General features: G+C 45.0%; 1 protein-coding gene across 2 annotated transcripts in view; it reads right to left on the bottom strand.

Moving 5' to 3' along the window:
* Nucleotides 1–20,080, bottom strand: part of KCNQ5 (potassium voltage-gated channel subfamily Q member 5) — a 581,715-nt gene that overhangs the window by 42,420 nt on the left and 519,215 nt on the right. For both annotated transcript variants that reach the window (XM_033867446.2, XM_019929283.3), the window contains one exon: nucleotides 19,224–19,444. In XM_033867446.2, coding sequence (XP_033723337.1) covers nucleotides 19,224–19,444 — 221 coding nt within the window. The remainder of the gene's footprint in view (nucleotides 1–19,223; nucleotides 19,445–20,080) is intronic.

Raw genomic sequence — 20,080 nt, 5'->3', positions numbered from 1 at the left:
AATCAGCAAGGGAAAAACAACAAATAACATACAAGGGAATCCCCATAAGGTTAACAGCTGATATTTCAGCAGAAACTCTGAAAGCCAGAAGGGAGTGGCAGGACATATTTAACGTGATGAAAGGGAAAAACCTACAACCAAGATTATTCTACCCAGCAAGGATCTCATTCAGATTCGATGGAGCAATTAAAACCTTTACAGACAAGCAAAAGCTAAGAGAATTCAGTACCACCAAATCAGCTTTACAACAAATGCTAAAGGAACTTCTCTAAGCAGGAAACACAAGAGAAGGAAAAGACCTACAATAACAAACCCAAAACAACTAAGAAAATGGTAATAGGAACACACATATCAATAACTACCTTAAATGTAAATGCATTAAATCCTCCCACCAAAAGACATAGACTGGCTGATGGATACAAAAACAAGACCCGTATATAGGCTGTCTACAAGAGACCCACTTCAGACCTAGGGACACATACAGACTGAAAGTGAGGGGATGGAAAAAGATATTCTATGCAAATGAAAATCAAAAGAAAGCTGGAGTAGCAATTCTCATATCAGACAAAAAAGACTTTAAAATAAAGACTATTACAAGAGACAAAGAAGGACACTACATAATGATTGAGGGATCAATCCAAGAAGAAGATATAACAGTTGTAAATATTTATGCACCCAACATAGGAGCACCTGAATACATAACACAAATGCTAACAGCCATAAAAGGGGAAATTGACAGTAACACAATCATAGTAGGGGACTTTAACACCCCACTTTCACCAATGGACAGATCATCCAAAATGAAAATAAATAAGGAAACACAAGCTTTAAATGATACATGAAACAAGATGGACTTAACTGATATTTATAGGACATTCCATCCAAAAACAACAGAACACACTTTCTTCTCAAGTGCTCATGGAACATTCTCCAGGATAGATCATATCTTGGGTCACAAATCAAGACTTGGTAAATTTAAGATAATTGAAATCATATCGAGTATCTTTTCTGACCACAACACTATGAGACTAGATATCAATTACAGGAAAAAAATCTGTAAAAAATACAAACACATGGAGGCTAAATAATACACTACTTAATAACCAAGAGATCACTGAAGAAATCAAAGAGGAAATCAAAAAATACCTAGAAACAATTGACAATGAAAACAAGATGATGCAAAACCTGTGGGATACAGTGAAAGCAGTTCTAAGAGGGAAGTTTATAGCAATACAATTCTACCTCAAGAAACAAGAAACAACTCAAATAAACAACCTAACGTTACACGTAAAGCAATTAGAGAAAGAAGAACAAAAAAACTCCCAAAATTAGCAGAAGGAAAGAAATCATTAAGAACAGATCAGAAATAAATGAAAAAGAAATGAAGGAAACAATAGCAAAGATCAATAAAACTAAAAGCTGGTTCTTGGAGAAGATAAACAAAATTGATAAACCATTAGCCAGATTCATCAAGAAAAAAAAGAAGACTCAAATCAATAGAATTAGAAATGAAAACAGAGAAGTAACAACTGACACTGCAGAAATACAAAGGATCATGAGAGATTATTACAAGCAACTATATGCCAATACAATGGACAACCTGGAAGAAATGGACAAATTCTTAGAAGTGCACAATCTTCCGAGACTGAACCAGAAAGAAGTACAAAATATAAACAGACCAATCACAAGCCCTGAAATTGAAACTGTGATTAAAAATCTTCCAACAGGGCTTCCCTGGTGGTGCAGTGGTTGAGAGTCTGCCTGCCGATGCAGGGGACACAGGTTCGTGCCCTGGTCTGGGAGGATGCCACATGCCGCGGAGCGGCTGGGCCCGTGAGCCATGGCCGCTGAGCCTGTGCGTCCGGAGCCTGTGCTCCACAACGGGAGAGGCCACAACAGTGAGAGGCCTGCGTACCGCAAAAAAAAAAAACAACAAAATCTTCCAACAAACAAAAGCTGAGGACCAGATGGCTTCACAGGTGAATTCTATCAAACATTTAGAGAAGAGCTAACACCTATCCTTCTCAAACTCTTCCAAAATATAGCAGAGGCAGGAACACTCCCAAACTCATTCTACGAGGCCACCATCACCCTGATACCAAAACCAGAGGAAGATGTCACAAAGAAAGAGAACTACAGGCCAATATCACTGACTAACATAGATGCAAAAATCCTCAACAAAATACTAGCAAACAGAATCCAACAACACATTAAAAGGATCAAACACCATGATCAAGTGGGGTTTATCTCAGGAATACAAGGATTCTTCAGTATAAACAAGTCAATCAATGTGATAAACCATAGTAACAAACTGAAGGAGAAAAACCGTATGATCAACTCAATAGATGCAGAAAAAGCTTCTGACAAAATACAACACCCATTTATGATAAAAACCCTCCAGAAAGTAGGCATAGAGGGAACTTACCTCAACATAATAAAGGCCATATATGACAAAGCAACAGCCAACATCGTTCTCAATGGTGAAAAACTGAAACCATTTTCACTAAGATCAGGAACAAGACAAGGTTGTCCACACTCACCACTATTATTCAACATAGTTTTGGAAGTTTTAGCCACAGCAATCAGAGAAGAAAAAGAAATAAAAGCAATACAAATTGGAAAAGAAGAAGTAAAGATGTCAGTGTTTGCAGATGACATGGTACTATACACAGAGAATCCTAAAGATGGTACCAGAAAACTACTAGAGCTAATCAATGAATTTGGTAAAGTAGCAGGATACAAAATGAATGCACAGAAATCTCTTGCGTTCCTATACACTAATGATGAAAAATCTGAAAGAGAAATTAAGGAAACATTCCCATTTACCATTGCAACAAAAAGAATAAAATATCTAGGAATAAACCTACCTATGGAGACAGAAGACCTGTATGCAGAAAACTATAAGAAACTGATGAAATAAATTAAAGATGATACAAACAGATGGAGAGGTAAACCATGTTCTTGGATTGGAAGAATCAACACTGTGAAAATGATTCTACTACCCAAAGCAATCTACAGATTCAATGCAATCCCTATCAAACTACCAATGGTATATTTCACAGAACTAGACCAAAACATTTCACAATTTGTATGGAAACACAAAGGACCCCAAATAGCCAAAGCAATCTTGAGAAAGAAAAACGGAGCTGGAGGAATCAGGCTCCTGGACTTCAGAGTACACTACAAAGCTACAGTAATTAAGACAGTATGGTAGTGGCAGAAAAACAGAAATATAGATCAATGGAACAGAATAGAAAGCCCAGAGGTAAACCCATGCACATACGGTCACCTTATTTTTGATAAAAGAGGCAAGAATATACAATGGAGAAAAGACAGCCTCTTCAATAAGTGGTGCTGGGAAAACTGGACAGCTACATGTAAAAGAATGAACACTCCCTAACATCATACACAAAAATAAACTCAACATCACTAATCATTAGAGAAATGCAAGTCAAAACTACAATGAGGTTATCACCTCACACCAGTCAGAATGGCCATCATCAGAAAATCTACAAACAATAAATGCTGGAGAGCGTGTGGAGAAAAGCGAACCCTCTTGCACTGTTGGTGGGAATGTAAATTGATATAGCCACTATGGAGAACAGTATGGTGGTTCCTTAAAAAACTAATAATAGAACTACTATACGACCCAGCAATCCCACTACTGGGCATATACCCTGAGAAAACCATAATTCAAAAAGAGTCATGTACCACAATGTTCATTGCAGCTCTATTTACAATAGCCAGGACATGGAAGCAACCCAAGTGCCCATCAACAGATGAATGGATAAAGAAGATGTGGCACATATGTACAATGGAATATTACTCAGCCATAAAAAGAAACGAAATTGAGTTATTTGTAGTGAGGTGGATGGACCTAGAGTCTGTCACACAGAGTGAAGTAAGTTAGAAAGAGAAAAACAAATACCGTATGCTAACACATATATATGGAATCTAAAAACAAAACAAAAAAAGTTTATGAAGAACCTAGGGGTAAGACAGGAATAAAAAAGCAGACATAGAAAATGTAATTGAGGACACAGGGAGGGGAAAGGGTAAGCTGGGATGAAGTGAGAGAGTGGCATGGACTTATATACACTACCAAATGTAAAATAGACAGCTAGTGGGAAGCAGCCTCATAGCACAGGGAGATCAGCTCAGTGCTTTGTGACCACCTAGAGGGGTGGGATAGGGAGGGTGGGAGGGAGACACTAGAGGGAGGTGCTATGGGGATATATGTATATGTATAGCGGATTCACTTTGTTATATAGCAGAAACTAACACACCATTGTAAAGCAATTATACTCCAATAACGATGTTACAAAAATAAAATAAAGTAAAAAAGAAAATGCCTAGTCAACTCCTGTCGTATATTAGGTGCTAACAACGTTGTCTTCCCTCCCTTTCCTTCTGAGGCTCTGGAAGTGAAAGAAACCATGGGGAGAAACACAAAGCGATCATCCATCGACACTGTGTCCGCAGAACCAACTGCACGTAATGAGAGTGAGTAAGCTAAAGTGGCGGGTGTGGGTTGGGACAGTGGAGTCCCCACTTCACGTGGGGCCATCCCCATGATTTGCTGTGACCCTCAGGATGCAGTGACTGTCACTCTGTGAGCACTTGAGCCGAGGCCTCAGAGACCTTGCAGGTTCCGCTTCTACTCTTTTAACAGAGAAGAACAAGCTTGACTCCATACTGGATCTGCTTCTTTTACTTTAACCTTCGTATTCTACTACCTTTGCTTCCAGTTAAGAATGTTGCCTCTAGCCTGAAATATACAGAACAGCCCATTCTCAAGGCTCTGACCTTTAAGGGTATAGCACCGTTTACATTCATATAGAGATAACAAAGTTGCAGAACAGAGAATGACATTTGTCTTGTTGGAGGTTTACAAGAACATTGTGACCCAACCGCGGACAGCCGCAAGAGCAAAGGATGCTACACAAAGAAGTTTGCAACAAGTAACCAGCCCTTCCCTCATCTGGTCTTTAAAGATGCTGTTGCTGAAACCTTCAGGGAGTTCGGGGGTTTTTGGGGCCCGAGCCACCTGTTCTTCTTGCTCGGCCCTGCAATAAACCTTTCTCTGCTCCAAACGCCGACGTTTCGGTATTGTTTGGCCTCACTGTGCATCAGGCACACGGACTTGCATTTGGTAACACTCTCTTAGGAACCTACCACCATGAGAATCTGCCCGACCTGCTGGAGTCTGGGAGACTGCACTGAGCGGAGATGGGTTTGCCCAGCAGCTGGTCACAGGTGTACAGGTGAGTCCAGCCAAGGCCCGAAGAACTGCCAACAGAAGTGCAGGCTGAAAAAGGGTTGCTGTTTTAAGCCACTAAATCTGGGGGGAGGGGACAGCTTTGTCTGAACAGGTAACTGATACAAATACAAGACAACGTGAGGTCATGACTTTTTTCAACCAAAACACAAAATCATGGGAACACAGGTTCAGTTTGGGGAAAGCTTACTCACTGGCTCTGACATCATGATGTAGTACACCAGTTGCTACTGCATAAGACTAATGAAAGATGGAAATCTCTCACCAGGGGGAATTCAGGGTTTCATGTGCAAATGAATCTTTGTGACTAGAGGTACAGGGATTAATTTTCCCCAGGCAATATTCTTCTGAGCTTTCTATATTTTCAGAGTTTAGGAACTGTTGTTATGCATTGTATGTGGCAACAGACGAAAGAGATGGCAAGAGAAGAAAAGCTGGGAAAAATCAGACGTTGAAAATAAAAGGAATTTAGAACAATTTGAGCTTCATACTGCAGATAACAGAAAGCAAAGCCTGGGTAACTTGGCTTTTTCCTGGGTCAGCCATTGAAAGGATCCTGGCATTTTTTTCTTCTTTCTTTCTTTCTTTTTTACCCAGTAGAACACTCCATGAGAGCAATTAAATATAACTTAAAAATTGTGTCCTACTGGTTTCTCTTTGTGGAACAGAGAACTAAGTGTGCCTTTGAAGGAAATAGCTTGAAATATATGAATGAAAAATCACCATGCAGCTGAAAAGTGCTCCCCTTATATCGTGGCTAAATTCTGTGATCTGTGTAACAGCTGACTTTGTGCTTACTTTGTGGAAAGTGTGAAGGCTGCACAGTGAGGAAGATGCATCCCCACTCCCCAGGGCCAGTCAACACGGTCACCGGGGTGGGGCTGGTGGTAAAGCTTACAGACAAACGGGTCATGTCTACTCACCTGGCCCCTCTAGTGCCAGAAAAATGCTGGCTCTGGGCAGTCCCCCCACATTCGGTGACTTGAATGGGAACCCACCAGTTGAAGGGAATTCATCGTCCTGTGAAGGCTCCACTCTGGAGAGCTCACGTGCGCACGCGCACACACACACACGCACACGCACAGGCACACACGTCAGGGTAGGCGGGGCACAGAGGACACACTTCTCAGGAGATTCAGGGCTGCAGCCGACAGTGGAAGGGAGGAGGAAGAGTGGGGCTCATGAGAAGTAAGAGGCCACGCAAAGCACTTTTCTCTGCATCCGAGGAGGTGAGGGCAGGTCAGAGCAGCATCCCTCAGCCGGTCCTCCCCTCGTCCTCTGCTTTTCAGGGGGCATAAGAGGTGATGGTTGAGGAGGAGCCAGAAGAAGAGTTGCAGAACGCGGGGTGAAAAGATCTCTCTGGGGCTGTCTGGCTTGACCTCCTCGGGGCCTGGAGCCCCTGAGTGTTGATGATCCAGGTTCGGGGTGAAGGCATCCAGGGATGGGCTCTTCCATTGGTGCGGGGTCTCTCATTGCTAGACTGTCCTGATACTGAGCTAAAAGCTGGTATTCACACTGGGTTCTCGTGCTGCTCTTTGAAGTGACCCAGAACATCCCTTCAACCTCTTGAAGCAGCTAAAGGTGGCCCACACATTATAACAGAAAGGGCTCTGGGGTAGAGGTTAGCACACTTTGGCTTTGCTCCTGACTAGCTGGCTTCCTGCTTTCTCATGTTCTTTTATTTCTTGTTACACTAATCAAACGCTCCATATGACTTTTGAAAGGCTGCACTAAGACTGGAACACAAAAGACTAGCTGTCATGTGATCAAGGCTGACCAGGATGTGCTGGGGTTTTTCTGAAATATAATACGTAGGATTCTGGACGTGGCATGGTTAGACTGGAGACCCCAAGCCCAAATGCCTCTAGAGGGAAGCAGGTAATGGAGACAATTGAAAGGGATGGGAAGCTGGTGGTTGGGGTTCCTGGAAAGACAACAGGCAGTGGTGGAAACCTGTCACTTAAAAGACCCGCCAGTGCAATGGCATCCGTGTAGCTAGCCATTGAGACGGTCCCCAGTGAGTCCACTTCCAGGTACCCACCCTCTGTGCAGTCCCCTTTACATTGTTCCAGGGTTGGTCTGTGTGACCCTGAGGTGGAGGAGGTGATGAGATGTTAGGCTATAAAGGACTGCAGCAGAGGTAGAGACAAGGACATGACCTCACCTCTTACGAAAACACCAAAATCACAACCAACTGCTGGACAGCCATCGCCAGGAAAACTGCTGGAACATACTAAAAGAGATATCCTGCATCCAATGACAAAGAAGAAGCCACAACGAGACAGCAGGAGGGGCGCAGTCACAGTAAAATCAAATCCCATATCCTCTGGGTGGGCAACCCACAAACTGGAAAGTAATTATACCACAGAAGTTCTCCCACAAGAGTGAAAGTTCTGAGCCCCTAGCCTGGGGGTCTGGCAATGGGAGGAGGAGCCCCCAGAGAATCTGGGTTTGAAGGCCAGTGGGGTTTGACAGCAGGAATTCCACAGGACTGGGGGAAACAGGAACTCCACCCTTGGAGGGCACATACAAGGTCACATGTGCACCAGGACCCAGGGAAAAAAAGTGGTGATCTCATAAGGGCCTGGGAAAGACCTACCTATTGGTATTAGAGGGTCTCCTGCAGAGGCTGGGGGCAGCTGTGGCTCACTGTGGGGACAAAGACACTGGCAGCAGCAATTCTGGGAAGTACTCACTGGCGTGAGCCCTCCTGGAGGCCACCATTTTCTCCCCAAGACCTGGCCCCACCCAACAGCCTGTAGGCTCCAGTGCTGGGACGTCTTGGGCCAAACAACCAACAGGGCAGGAACACAGCCCCACCCAACAGCAGATGGGCTGCTTAAAGTCTTCCTGAGCCCACAGCAGCCTGCTAAACAAACCCCTTGACACGGCCGTGCCTGCCAGAGGGACAAGACCCAGCTCCAACCACCAGTGGGCAGAAGCCAGTCCCTTCCACCAGGAAGCCTGCACAAGCCTCTTAGACAGCCTCACTCACCAGGGAGCAGACAGCAGAAGGAAGAACTACAACCCTGCAGCCTGTGGAAGGGAAACTGCAATCACAGAAAGTTAGCCAAAATGAGATGGCAGAGGAATATTTCCCAGATGAAGGAACAAGATAAAACCCCAGAAGAACAATTAAGTGAAGTGGATATAGGCAATCTTCCCAAAAAAGAATTCACAGTAATGATGGTAAAGATGATCAATGTCTTGGAAAAAGAAGGGAGGCACACACAGATCGAGAAGATACAAGAAATGTTTAACGAAGACCTAGAAGAACTAAAGAACAAAAAACAGAGATGAACAATACAATAACTTAAATGAAAAATACATGAGAAGGAATCAATAGCAGAGTAACTGAGGCAGACGAATGCATAAGTGAGCTGGAAGACAGAATGGTGGAAATCATTTGCCATGGAACAGGGCAAAGAAAAAAGAATGAAAAGAAATGAGGTCTAAAAGACCTCTGGGACAACATTAAATGCACCAACATTTGCATTATAGGGGCCCCAGAGGGAGAAGAGAGAGAGAAAGGACCAGAGAAAATATTTGAAGAGATAATAGCTGAAAAATTCCCTAACATGGGAAAGGAAGTAGTCACTCAAGTCCAGGAAGTACAGAGAGTCCCAGGCAGGATAAACCGAAGGAAGAACACACTGAGACACATAGTAATCAAACTGACAAAAATTGAAGACAAAATAAAAATATTAAGAGCAACAAGGGAAAAGCAACAAATAACATAAAAGGGAATTTCCATAAGGTTATCAGCTGATTTCTCAGCAGAAACTCTGCAGGCCAGAAGGGAGTGGCAGGATATATTTAAAGTGATGAAAGGGAAAAACCTACAGCCAAGATTACTCTACCCAGCAAGGATCTCATTCAGATTCGATGGAGAAATCAAAAGCTTTACAGACAAGCAAAAGCTAAAAGAATTCAGCATCACCGTACCAGCTTTGCAACAAATGGTAAAGAAACTTCTCTAGGCAGAAAAGAAAAGGCCACAACTAGAAACAAGAAAATTACAAATGGAAATGCTCACTGGTAAAGGCAAACATACAATAAAGGTAGGAAATCATCCACACACAAATATGATATCAAAACCAGCAATCATGAGAAGAGGGAAGTACAAATGCAGGATATTGGAAATGTATTTGAAATTAAAAGACCAGCGACTCAAAACAACCTTGTTTATATATAGACTGCTATATCAAAACCTCATGGTAACCGCAAACCAAAAATCTACAATAGATACATACACACAGAAAGAAAAAGCAATCCAAATACCATTCTAAAGTTAGTCAGCAAATCACAAGAGAAGGGAACAAAAGAGGAATGGAAGAAAAAAGACCTACAAAAACAAATCCAAAACAATTAAAAAAAATGGCAATAAGAACATACATATTGATAATTACCTTAAATGTAAATGGATTAAATACCCCAAACAAAAGATGTAGACTGGCTGAATGGATACAAAAACAAGACCCGTATATATACTGTCTACAAGAGAACCACTTCAGATCTAGAGACACACACAGACTGAAAGTGAGGGGATGGAAAAAGGTATTCCATGCAAATGGAAATCAAAATAAAGCTGGAGTAACAATACTCATATCAGGCAAAGTAGACTTTAAAGACTGTCACAGAGACAAAGAAGGACACTACATAATGATCAAGGAATCAATCCAAGAAGAAGATATAACAAGTTTAAATATATATGCACCCAGCGTAGGAGCACCTCAATACATAAGGCAAATACTAGCAGCCATGAAAGGGGAAATCGACAGTAACACAATAACAGTGGGGGACTTTAACACCCCATTTACACCAATGGACAGATTATCCAGACAGAAAATCAACAAGGAAACACAGGCCTTAAATGACTCATTAGACCAGATGGACTTAATTGATATTTATAGAGCATTCCATCTAAAAGCAGAATCCACATTCTTCTCAAGTGCACATGGAACATTCTCCAGGATGGATCACATGCTAGGCCACAAAGTGAGCCTCAGTAAATTTAAGAAAACAAGTCATATCAAGCATTTTTTCTGACCACAACACTATGAGATGAGAAATCAGCTACAAGAAAAAAACTGTCAAAAACACAGACACGTGGAGGCTAAACAATATGCCGCTAAACAGCCGATGGATTGCTGATGAAAACAAAGAGGAAATCAAAATCACCCAGAGAGAAACGAAAATGAAAGCACGATGATCCAAGACCCACGGGACACAGCAGAAACAGTTCTAACTGGGAAGTTTATAGCAAAAAATCTTACCTCAGGAAAGAAGAAAAATCTCAAAGAAACAACCTAAAGTTACACCTAAAGCAACTAGAGAAACAGGAACAAAACCCCAAGTTAGTAGAAGGAAAGAAATCATAAAGATCAGAGCAGAAATAAATGAAACAGAGATGAAGCAAACAACAGAAAAGATCAACGAAACTAAAAGCTGGTTCTTTGAAAAGACGGCAGCCTCTGTCTTGGGTACTCTTATCTTCTCTTGAGCGTGTACTGTCTCTGCGGCTGAACCACACGAGGACGTCCAGGCAACGAATGAAGGGGCCGATGTGAGGAGGGAAGGAGACCTGCCAGCAAGTGCTGCAGTGAGCTGAGAATGGACCCCCCACCCCCTACCCCCCGCTGAGCCTTGAGATGACATTGGGCCCAGCAAGAGCCTGACTCTGAGCCAGAATCACCCAGCCAAGTCACTGCAGGACTCCTGACCTCAGAGACTGTGAGAGTGTAAGTGTCCATAAGTAACAGATAACGAATACAGCATTCTAATTCATTTTAAAGCACCCACGTACACATGCACACACACTCTGCTGTGCTGGAGAAACAAAATTCAGAGCGCCAATTTACACAACCCTGCAATTCTCAATAAAACCTGGATCCGCAGAAGGTGGAAAGACATGGCGTAAGGCTGTACTCAGAGGTCACCTGGCATCTTAGATTCTGCCAGAAGAAAGGAGGTAGGATCCATTCAAAACTCAGATCTAAAGCAGGGAGCTATTTTTTCCCCACCACGAGAAACCAAACATAATTTTCCCTATCACTGTAGGGTGACAACAAACATTGGGGAAGAACCTAGAGAAATCTGGACAGAAATCTTGTTCTGTGATACAGAGTACTTGGATTAGAATAGAAAGCCACGGCAATCTCCAGTTCAATCCAAGTAGAAACGCATTTCCCCAGTAATTAAAAACGAGGAACAGGCATTTCACAAAAAGTATTGGAAAAAGCAACCATTTACCGGAAATACGATAAATACTTAGTCTCTTAGAGTCTATAACCAGAGATTGAAAGGTCTCTTCTCCCCAACCCCCCATAGGGATAAGAACCCTGGGACACAAGAGCAGATGCTGGGGGACAGGGAGGGTGCAGGACACCCAGGAGAGGAGCAGGACCCGTCCCTGGCTGAATAAATGGGGAACCCGGACAACTAAGGAGAAAGGAAACCCGTGGACAGGAATTGAGGTGATTCCTCCAGGTAATGCTTTTCACCAGTTACCTTGGTGAGGGATGGAAAGTGTGTTTCAGATTCCTACTAAATACCCTCCAGGCTTTTGCACAGAATCATGCCAACAGTTAAGTTGGGCATAGACTGGACTTTTAATTTCCAGACTTTCGACCCAGTCATTCTCAGGAAATCCTTTTGTTCTGGTGTGAAAGAAAACCCTCAGGCTTTGTTCCAGGTGGAGCTCAGAGGAGTGGGTGAGCTCCCCAGTCAGGGGTCCCTTCCAGGGTCCAGCTGAAGCCCTGAGGGAAGACAGCCTTCACAAGACTAAATCTGTCAACACGAGGCAGAGTCATCAACAGGTAATTTCATAAAGTGCCAGGAGGTACCATGTATTGTGGAAAACGATAATCAGAGTCTGGTTGAAGCTGGATCAACAGTGCAGGAAGTCAGGAAAAACGCTAAGTGCAGTGCTGTGCTTGGCATTTTGTGGAAACACCAAAAATGTCAACTGGGGAGACTGAGAAAAACACGAGGGAAGCAGATGCCATTGGAAAAGAAGCGCAGAGAGGCCCAGCACCAGATGAAAGGGCCGTGTGTGCGGCTGGGTGAAATATGAAATGCTGGTAGCTTGTGATGTATGCTGCCTGGAGGAGAATACCCCGTTGTGGGTACAGGAGTCTGTTAGTTGAGGCTGGTTGCAAAACCACTGCACTAAAATGCTTCCCTTTTGCCATTGTTCCCGTTGATCTACTGACAATCTCAAACAAGATGTTTACGAGACGGTGGGCCGGGGACCCAGGGGACAGAGGTTAAAGGAGAGAGGAAGGGGACGGACGTTCTACCTTCTAGAGGAGTTGAGGGTTCCGGCATCCTGGGCTGTGCATTTCTTCTCTTTTGCTCATTTCAGATGAGACCCAGTCGTCTGTCATTCACCCAAAGGGAAGATGGGGTACCAGGCAAGCAGCCTGAGGCACGGGGCGTCTGGGGCCATGAGGAGGTGCTGAGGAAGGCGGCTGCCCCAGTTTTCCCCTGGTGGCCGTGGTGATAGGAAGCCCACAATCTGGGCCGACTGCACATGAGGACAGATTGTATTATCTCAATCCAAATTCATTTATTTTTCCCTAGGTTTTGCTTTACCCACTTTGTCCTTCTTTTGAAATACAAGGAGTTGGGCCAGTCTGCGGTCACGGTCTCATGGAGATTAGGTGATGAAAGAAAGGAGGAAAAAAAAAAAAGATAATGATAAACAAGAAATAAACCAAAAACATGCCCCAATCTGGCTTTCAGACGCTCAGAGGAACAGAAATGACGTGTGGACAGAATACTGGGGAGGAAGCATGTTTAGGGGCTTTCTTCCCTGCCACCTTCACGACGAAGCAGGGAAGATTTCTTGGTTGTGTCAGACACCACTGGACGTTTTCTCCCAAGAGCTGATCCCCAAACAGAAACCCTCACATCTCTCCAGTCACACCCCCTGCCCCGTCCCCTGACCTACTCGCCGTGGAGGAGTCTGGCCGCAGACCAGGTGCTGGATGCCGACTGGCAACTCCAGCGCCTGCTCTCCTCACCAGTGGTCATTTCAGGCGTGAGACCCAGTTTTGCCACATAAGACGTGACTGGACCGTTTTCCTCACAACCTAGGGTGGTCCCCCCTTTGCCTGTCAAAGCGCCGTGTGTGGGGAAGATGCTCGTAGCCATCCGGCTGCCAGCCTGGAGGAAGCAGCACAGACCACAGCTGGGCAGAGCGGAAGGAGAGAGCCGAGAGCAGGGGAGCCAGGGCGCCTGCCTCCTGGCTGGGAGCTGTCCCGCCTCTGACCTTCTCTTCACGTAGTGTTGATGATACATTTCTCTACTGGTTAAGGTAGTGGAGCCTGCTTCTCTGTGCCCCGCAGCCAAAGGCACCCTAGCGGGTACCCTGGCTGGAGGAGAAAGGCAAAGAAGAGAAGTGAAGAGAGAAGAGCTCCTTGCAGTGCCTGGAACAAGGGAACGGGCCTCAGGGACCCCCATGATCGGCAGGCATTTTGCCTCTTTGCCCCCCAGCCTCTGCTCGGGGACCCCTGCACCCAAGGCTGCTAGTCTTTATCATGAACTAGAGCAGCCAGCACGAGCCCTGAGGGCTTCCCACAAGAACTGATGCGTTTCCTTGAGCAGCAACAATGTTACACATGTTAAGACATGCATGTTACATGCAGTATTCGAGACAGATTTTTTTTTTTTCATGCTCTACAGGGTGGAGCCACCTCCAGCTACTGCCTTATCTCTGTCGAGATTTTCGTGCTCTTTGATGCAACTCTGAAAGGCATTCCCAGTACAGCAGGGTCTGTCACCACAGCCTCTTTTTTTTTGTGGTACGCGGGCCTCTCACTGTTGTGGCCTCTCCCGTTGCGGAGCACAGGCTCCGGACGCGCAGGCTCAGCGGCCATGGCTCACGGGTCCAGCTGCTCCGCGGCATGTGGGATCTTCCCGGACCGGGGCACGAACCTGTGTCCCCTGCATTGGCAGGCGGACTCTCAACCACTGCGCCACCAGGGAAGCCCACCACAGCCTCTTTGATAGCAACCTAACTAGTCACCAGAAACCTCGGCTTGCCCCTAGCTCTCCCTAATTTCATCCTTTGGGCTCTGCTGCCTGGCATTCCTTGGACTTGCTTCCGCCACGTTCCATGTGCTCGTCTGTGCTGATGGCTGTCCATCTCCTGATACCACCTTCTGTATCTGGAAACAGACCTCAGATGGCCTCATGGTTTGCCTCCCTCCTTGGGTGACAGATGCAGGCCAGATGGCTGTGATCCTGAGCCTCTGCCGGGTGCTTGATTGACACAGAGACGGGTCATCTAAAGGCCGTTTCCCAATTTGCCGAATCTTCCACTCTTTTTTTTTTTTTTGCATTACGCGGGCCTCTCACTGTTGTGGCCTCTCCCGTTGTGGAGCACAGGCTCCGGACGCGCAGGCTCAGTGGCCATGGCTCACGGGCCCAGCCGCTCCGCGGCATGTGGGATCCTCCCAGACTGGGGCACTAACCCGTGTCCCCTGCATTGGCAGGCGGACTCTCAACCACTGCGCCACCAGGGAAGCCCCGAATCTTCCACTCTTTGAAGACAATGCAGCTCAAAGGTTTGGCAGCTGAGGTTGGGAGAAGGAGGGGTGGGCCAGTGGCAAAGTCGAATGGTTTCTAAGGGAGGGGGATCTGGCCAACTGAAGATGGAAGAGCAACAGTGCGAAAAAGGAGAGATGAAAGATGCTTAAAGGGAAACCGATACGACATCTGAGGGCGCAGCTTTGAATGTGTCCTCCAGGAGGGCTGGGAAATCAGATGGTCTGGGTGTGCACCAAGGCTGCCCTGCTCACGGCTTAGATCTGGGCAGCTCTCAGCTCCCTCATTCACAAGATGGGGATCACGACTTGCCTCCCTCATAGGGTTATTGGAAGAATTAAATGAAATCATCGAAGTAAAGCATTCAGAACAGTGCCAGCCAATAAATGTTACTTTCATCATTATTATTCTTATATATTAAAATACAAATATTTTTAAGCCACCTAATTTATTTTTAAAATGAAAATTGTACATATTTAAACTGTACACCATGATGACTTGATATACATATACATATAGTGAAATGAAATTGTGGTATAAGTTATACAATGGAGTATTACTCATCCTTGAAAAAGAAAGATATCCTGCCATTTGCAACAAGATGGATGAACGTGGAGGCCATTATGCCAATTGAAATAAGCCAGACACAGAAGGCTACAAAATGCAAGATCACACACTCATTATATATGGAATCTAAAAAAGTCATATCCTACCTAAATTCTGAGATTGTATGAAGAGGCTTAAATACTATTGATTGACTAGTGGAACATTTCTCTCTCTTATTATGAGATTTATAAACTAAAACTACTATTCATATCATATTGGTCAAAATCAGTTTGCTATGGCAGGCAACACCACCCTAGTCCCTTACAGTTTACTTTCTTCCTTTTGCTCTTTGTAAATTTCTGGTGACAGCATCTGCCTGTTACTGTCCACTTCTCTGGTACACATGGATGTGGAATTTAAAATTGTGTCCTTTAAAATGTAACATGTAAATTTCATCAAAAATGATAGCAAATAAAAACAACATGCAATACTTAATAACCTTTTGTAAGAGTCATTAAATTATAACAATAATACCATCTGTAGTAAAGGCTATCAGATTTGGGAAGAATCATTAAAATTTACAGATTAACCTTAAATTTCTTTAGTTTTCCTATTATGTTGTCTTTTAGTTAACAGGCTCATTATTTTCCAAATGTAAGTTAGTTATTAACCTCAAGGCCAGTCTGAATTTCTATTTTTCTCTCTGCTATTCATCCGCTCTCCCTGAGCTGTTAATGGGCATTGAAATGCCTAAAATATGTAAAGGGAAAACAGAAGTAGAAAAAAAAGAGCCCCAGAAGCGAATGAGCAAATAGATCCAGAATAATTGGGAGTTGGATGCAGTATTATATATTATTTTCTATGGGTAATAAGTGGATTTTAGAAATACTTAAAACATATAGAGGCACTATATATAAAAATGTATAAATTGAAGTCTACATTTATTTGATAGCTACTTCAGTTTTCTTTTTCTATAAAAAGTGAATTTCTGTTTTCCCAACATCTAACCATGAGGTAAATCAGAGGTCAAGGTTCTGGGCTACTGTACGGAGCAAGGAGTCAGGAGTCATGGTCTCTTGCGGGTGGGCGGCCAACAAAGCTACTTCAACAGGACAGCAGTCGGCCTCCTGTCACTTGGGGGACTCAGAACCAATTCAGACAGGTATCAACCAGGGAAAAGCAATGCCCCTCTAACCAAAGAGAACTGCACTTGTACGAGATGAGGTAGAAAATGCATGGTAGGAGACCTTTCCAATTTGTGGTTTGGAAGAGAACAGGACTTCTGTTTCTATTTGTCTGACCTCTGAGACATCTTTGCAGTAACTGAAAAGAGTGTGATGGATAGTGCTGACTCTAGGAGTCTTTGAAAAATGCTTCCCCTCTGGCCAAACATACAAGTAGAATTCATTTTCCATATTCAGAATCTGGATTGTCTGACTTTTATATTTAGATGTGCTCAGCCAACCGTAAGGACCTCACAGCACGGAAGCGATGCTTTCTGAAGCCCACGTTGGAAGGGTAAGGACCCGCTGTGGCAATACATGCGTTTCCAGTGCGTGTGGACCCAGGGCGAGGGTTGGAGCTGTGTGCACCCCCGGGGATGCTATGCTGTGAGTTTGCAGGGGCTCCGGTATGGGCTGAATGGCATCCCGACAAATTCCATGTGCTGAAGTCCCGGCCCTCAGTCCCTGAGAATTCAGAGACAGGGTCTTGAAAGAGATAATGAAGTTAAAATGAGGTCATCTGAGTGGGTTCTAATCCAATATGACTGGTGTCCTTATAAGAGGAGGAAATCTGGACACAGACATGCACAGAGGGAAGAAGTGGAGACACAGGGAGAAGGTGGCCGTCTGTGACCCAAGGAGATCTCAGACTTGTAGCCTCCGGAACTGTGAGAAAATAAGTTTCTGTTGCTTAAGCCACCCAGTCTGTGGTACTTTGTTATGGCAGCCCTGGAGCCTAATACAGTTCTGTTCGTAGTAGGAGCTGTCAAACCTCATTAGACAGTCCACGTCTACCCTCGGTGAAGGCTAGTCCCCGGCACCGAGACCAGGAGGAACACCACCTAAGGATAGGGGTTTGGTGGCCACCAGTTAGACCAAGGGCCCCCAGAGTGAGGGAGAGGAAAAGGGCAGTGTCTGAGAGGAGGACCTGATTTTTTAATAGAAAATCCTCTTCTACCTTTTTATCACAAAAGCTTTACATGTTCATTGTAGAAATAATAGGAAATACAGATGAACAACATGAAGAAACAAAATATAACTCTGATCTTACCTCTTGGAGGTAACTGTTCATTCATTGTTATAAATCTTTCCAGAACTTTTACTATAAATATATGAATTTACACACACATCCACACACAGCCAAGATGGAATAATTTACTTTTTGTGGTCCTTTATCTATTTCAATAATTTTAGACTTATAGCATCTTTTCTAATGTCTGCTACTTCATTATATCGACTGTATCCTAGAAATGGAATTGGTGGGTGGGCGGCGTCCAAGCTTAGGCAGATGTAAAGGCCTCTTGATATCTGTTGCCAACTTGCCTTCCAGAAATCATGTGTCCATTTATATCTGGCAAGTCTATTTTGAGTGCTACACAAGCCTTGTAACTGCTAACTCTTGACTCAGCTGTTCATGGGCTTTCAGCCAATTCCTAGGGAGGAGAGTGCGGAGACCAGAGGACACTGAGATCTGTGCCGCCAGTGACTCGGGACACTGGGGGCTTGGTGTAGGGCCGGGAGGGGTGTCCAGTGCTGGGGGAAGCACTTCCCACCTTAGCACAGCGGCAGGAGGAGGGCACCTGGCGGGTCAGGTGTGCAGCCCAGATGGCAGCTGCGAGCTCCGCCAGGAGGGCCTGTGCCGGGTCAGCCACTGGGCGCTGCTGGGAGAGCCCGACGTTCCCGGGTGTGAAGTGTGAGGAGGGAACTCCGGGGGCATCCCCGAGAGCGGGGGGCGGCCCCACGAGCTCTGAATGGGCTGGGAGGGCCGGGGGCCGAGGGAGCCTGAGGTCACTGTGGGCCCGGGTTGTTAATTTTATCCCGCTGCCTGGGAGAACGCAGGTTCTGCTCGGAAGTGCACACAGCGGGGCTGACGGCCTTTGCGGGCTTTTCCGTGTTAATGGAAGATGCGATTGACTTTGGTTCTTTGCCCAGGATAAGAGATCCTGGGGGGCGTTCTTAAAAGGAAAGCCAAGCTAATCTTAAATGAAGAACAAAATGTTTTACTTCATAAACCTTGAAATCATATGGCACTCAATAAAACGTGTTGGCAAGTAAGCTTCTGCCACAAAATCTGATAAATAAAATAGGTTAATGCCTCTCAGAAGAAGAACCTGAATTCCACTTACCATTAGATAAGAACTTGCAGTGAGAACCTCTCTAGCAAAGATGAGCAATGGGCTCTGATTTAGGGGAGAACAGAGCCTAGCAGAAAAGGAACCGCATCCTCACTGGGTCCAGAAAGGCTCCAGTCCCTTCTCCCTGTGTCTCAAGGTTCCCGAGCACCTGGCCATCTTTGGGCCTTTGCAGGTCAGACACGTCCTGTGCGTCTCAAGCAGTCCTGTTGACCTGATACGCACCTCGCCTGAGAAATAACGATATGCTGGAGATATGAGTGAAGAATTAACAACACTGTGTCTGACTTCCCTGAAACATAGACTTAGCTGTCAAAGTTGCTTCTAAAAGTAAACTTCTGTACACTCGCCCAAAGCAGGGAATAAATTTCCAAGAAAACAAACAGTTCTTCCCCTGGGGTTGAATCCTTCCTTCTGCGATTGGCACCGGAGAGAATTAACCACTCATCATCTCGAGCGTACAGTAAAACGGTTACGGAGAAAAGGGCTTACCATCTGCCACCGGCTTGGGCTGGGAGCTCTTGAGCCGCAGCGAGGGCCGGAAGCGGGTGCGGTCGTTGAAGCTCCAGCTCTTCTGCACTTTGGTGGGGCTGCCCTCGGTGGTGATGTCCGTGCTGGGGGACCGCCTGTCGCCCAGCGAGGCCTGCCTGCTCTTGACGCTCTGGCCCCGCGGGCTCGCCATGCGTACGCGCTCCTTGAAGCTGAGCTTCTGGCTGCGGGCGGAGCACAGGGCAGCGTTAGCACGTTTCGGGCAGTGCCGTCCACCCACGTGGGTAAATGCTCGGATGAAACTGCATACGACCATGTACTTCAATACACAGAATGTTCTTAGCAAGTAGGGGCACAGCGATACAGTTTTCCCTTATTGCAAATTTAAGCTTTATTGAACCTCTCTGTTTGCATTCAAGTCCGTCTCATTCCACAGTTTTGCACACCCTTCCTGGATTCAACGAAGCCTGAGACCAAGCACAGCGGTTTGTGCACAATGACACTGGAAAGACCAGAGAACTGGTTTGGTGTTCGCCTTAGAAACAGATTTTAGATTTAACCTCAACTTTTGAGACCTAAAAAAAAAGGTTTTGTTTTTTGTTTTTTTCTGCGGGGGGGAGCATATCTCTTTGTAATTTCTAAAACATTTGTACGGGAAAATGGGGATGACAGTTACACATGCACATGTATCTACAGGCTGCATGCATTTTATACTCCAGGCAAGATTACGATTTCCGGATCCATGCAGTCTCAGAGCGGCTGGCGGCACTGCAAACAATATTAAACATACGACACTTAACACCACGTTCATTCTGGTGAGACAAAAACCACACAAGGTAGAACGAACACAGCTTATAATG

Source organism: Tursiops truncatus, chromosome 12 (genome assembly GCF_011762595.2).
Source record: "Tursiops truncatus isolate mTurTru1 chromosome 12, mTurTru1.mat.Y, whole genome shotgun sequence".
Lineage (NCBI taxonomy): Eukaryota > Metazoa > Chordata > Mammalia > Artiodactyla > Delphinidae > Tursiops > Tursiops truncatus.
This window is presented reverse-complemented; position numbering and strand designations above follow the sequence as displayed.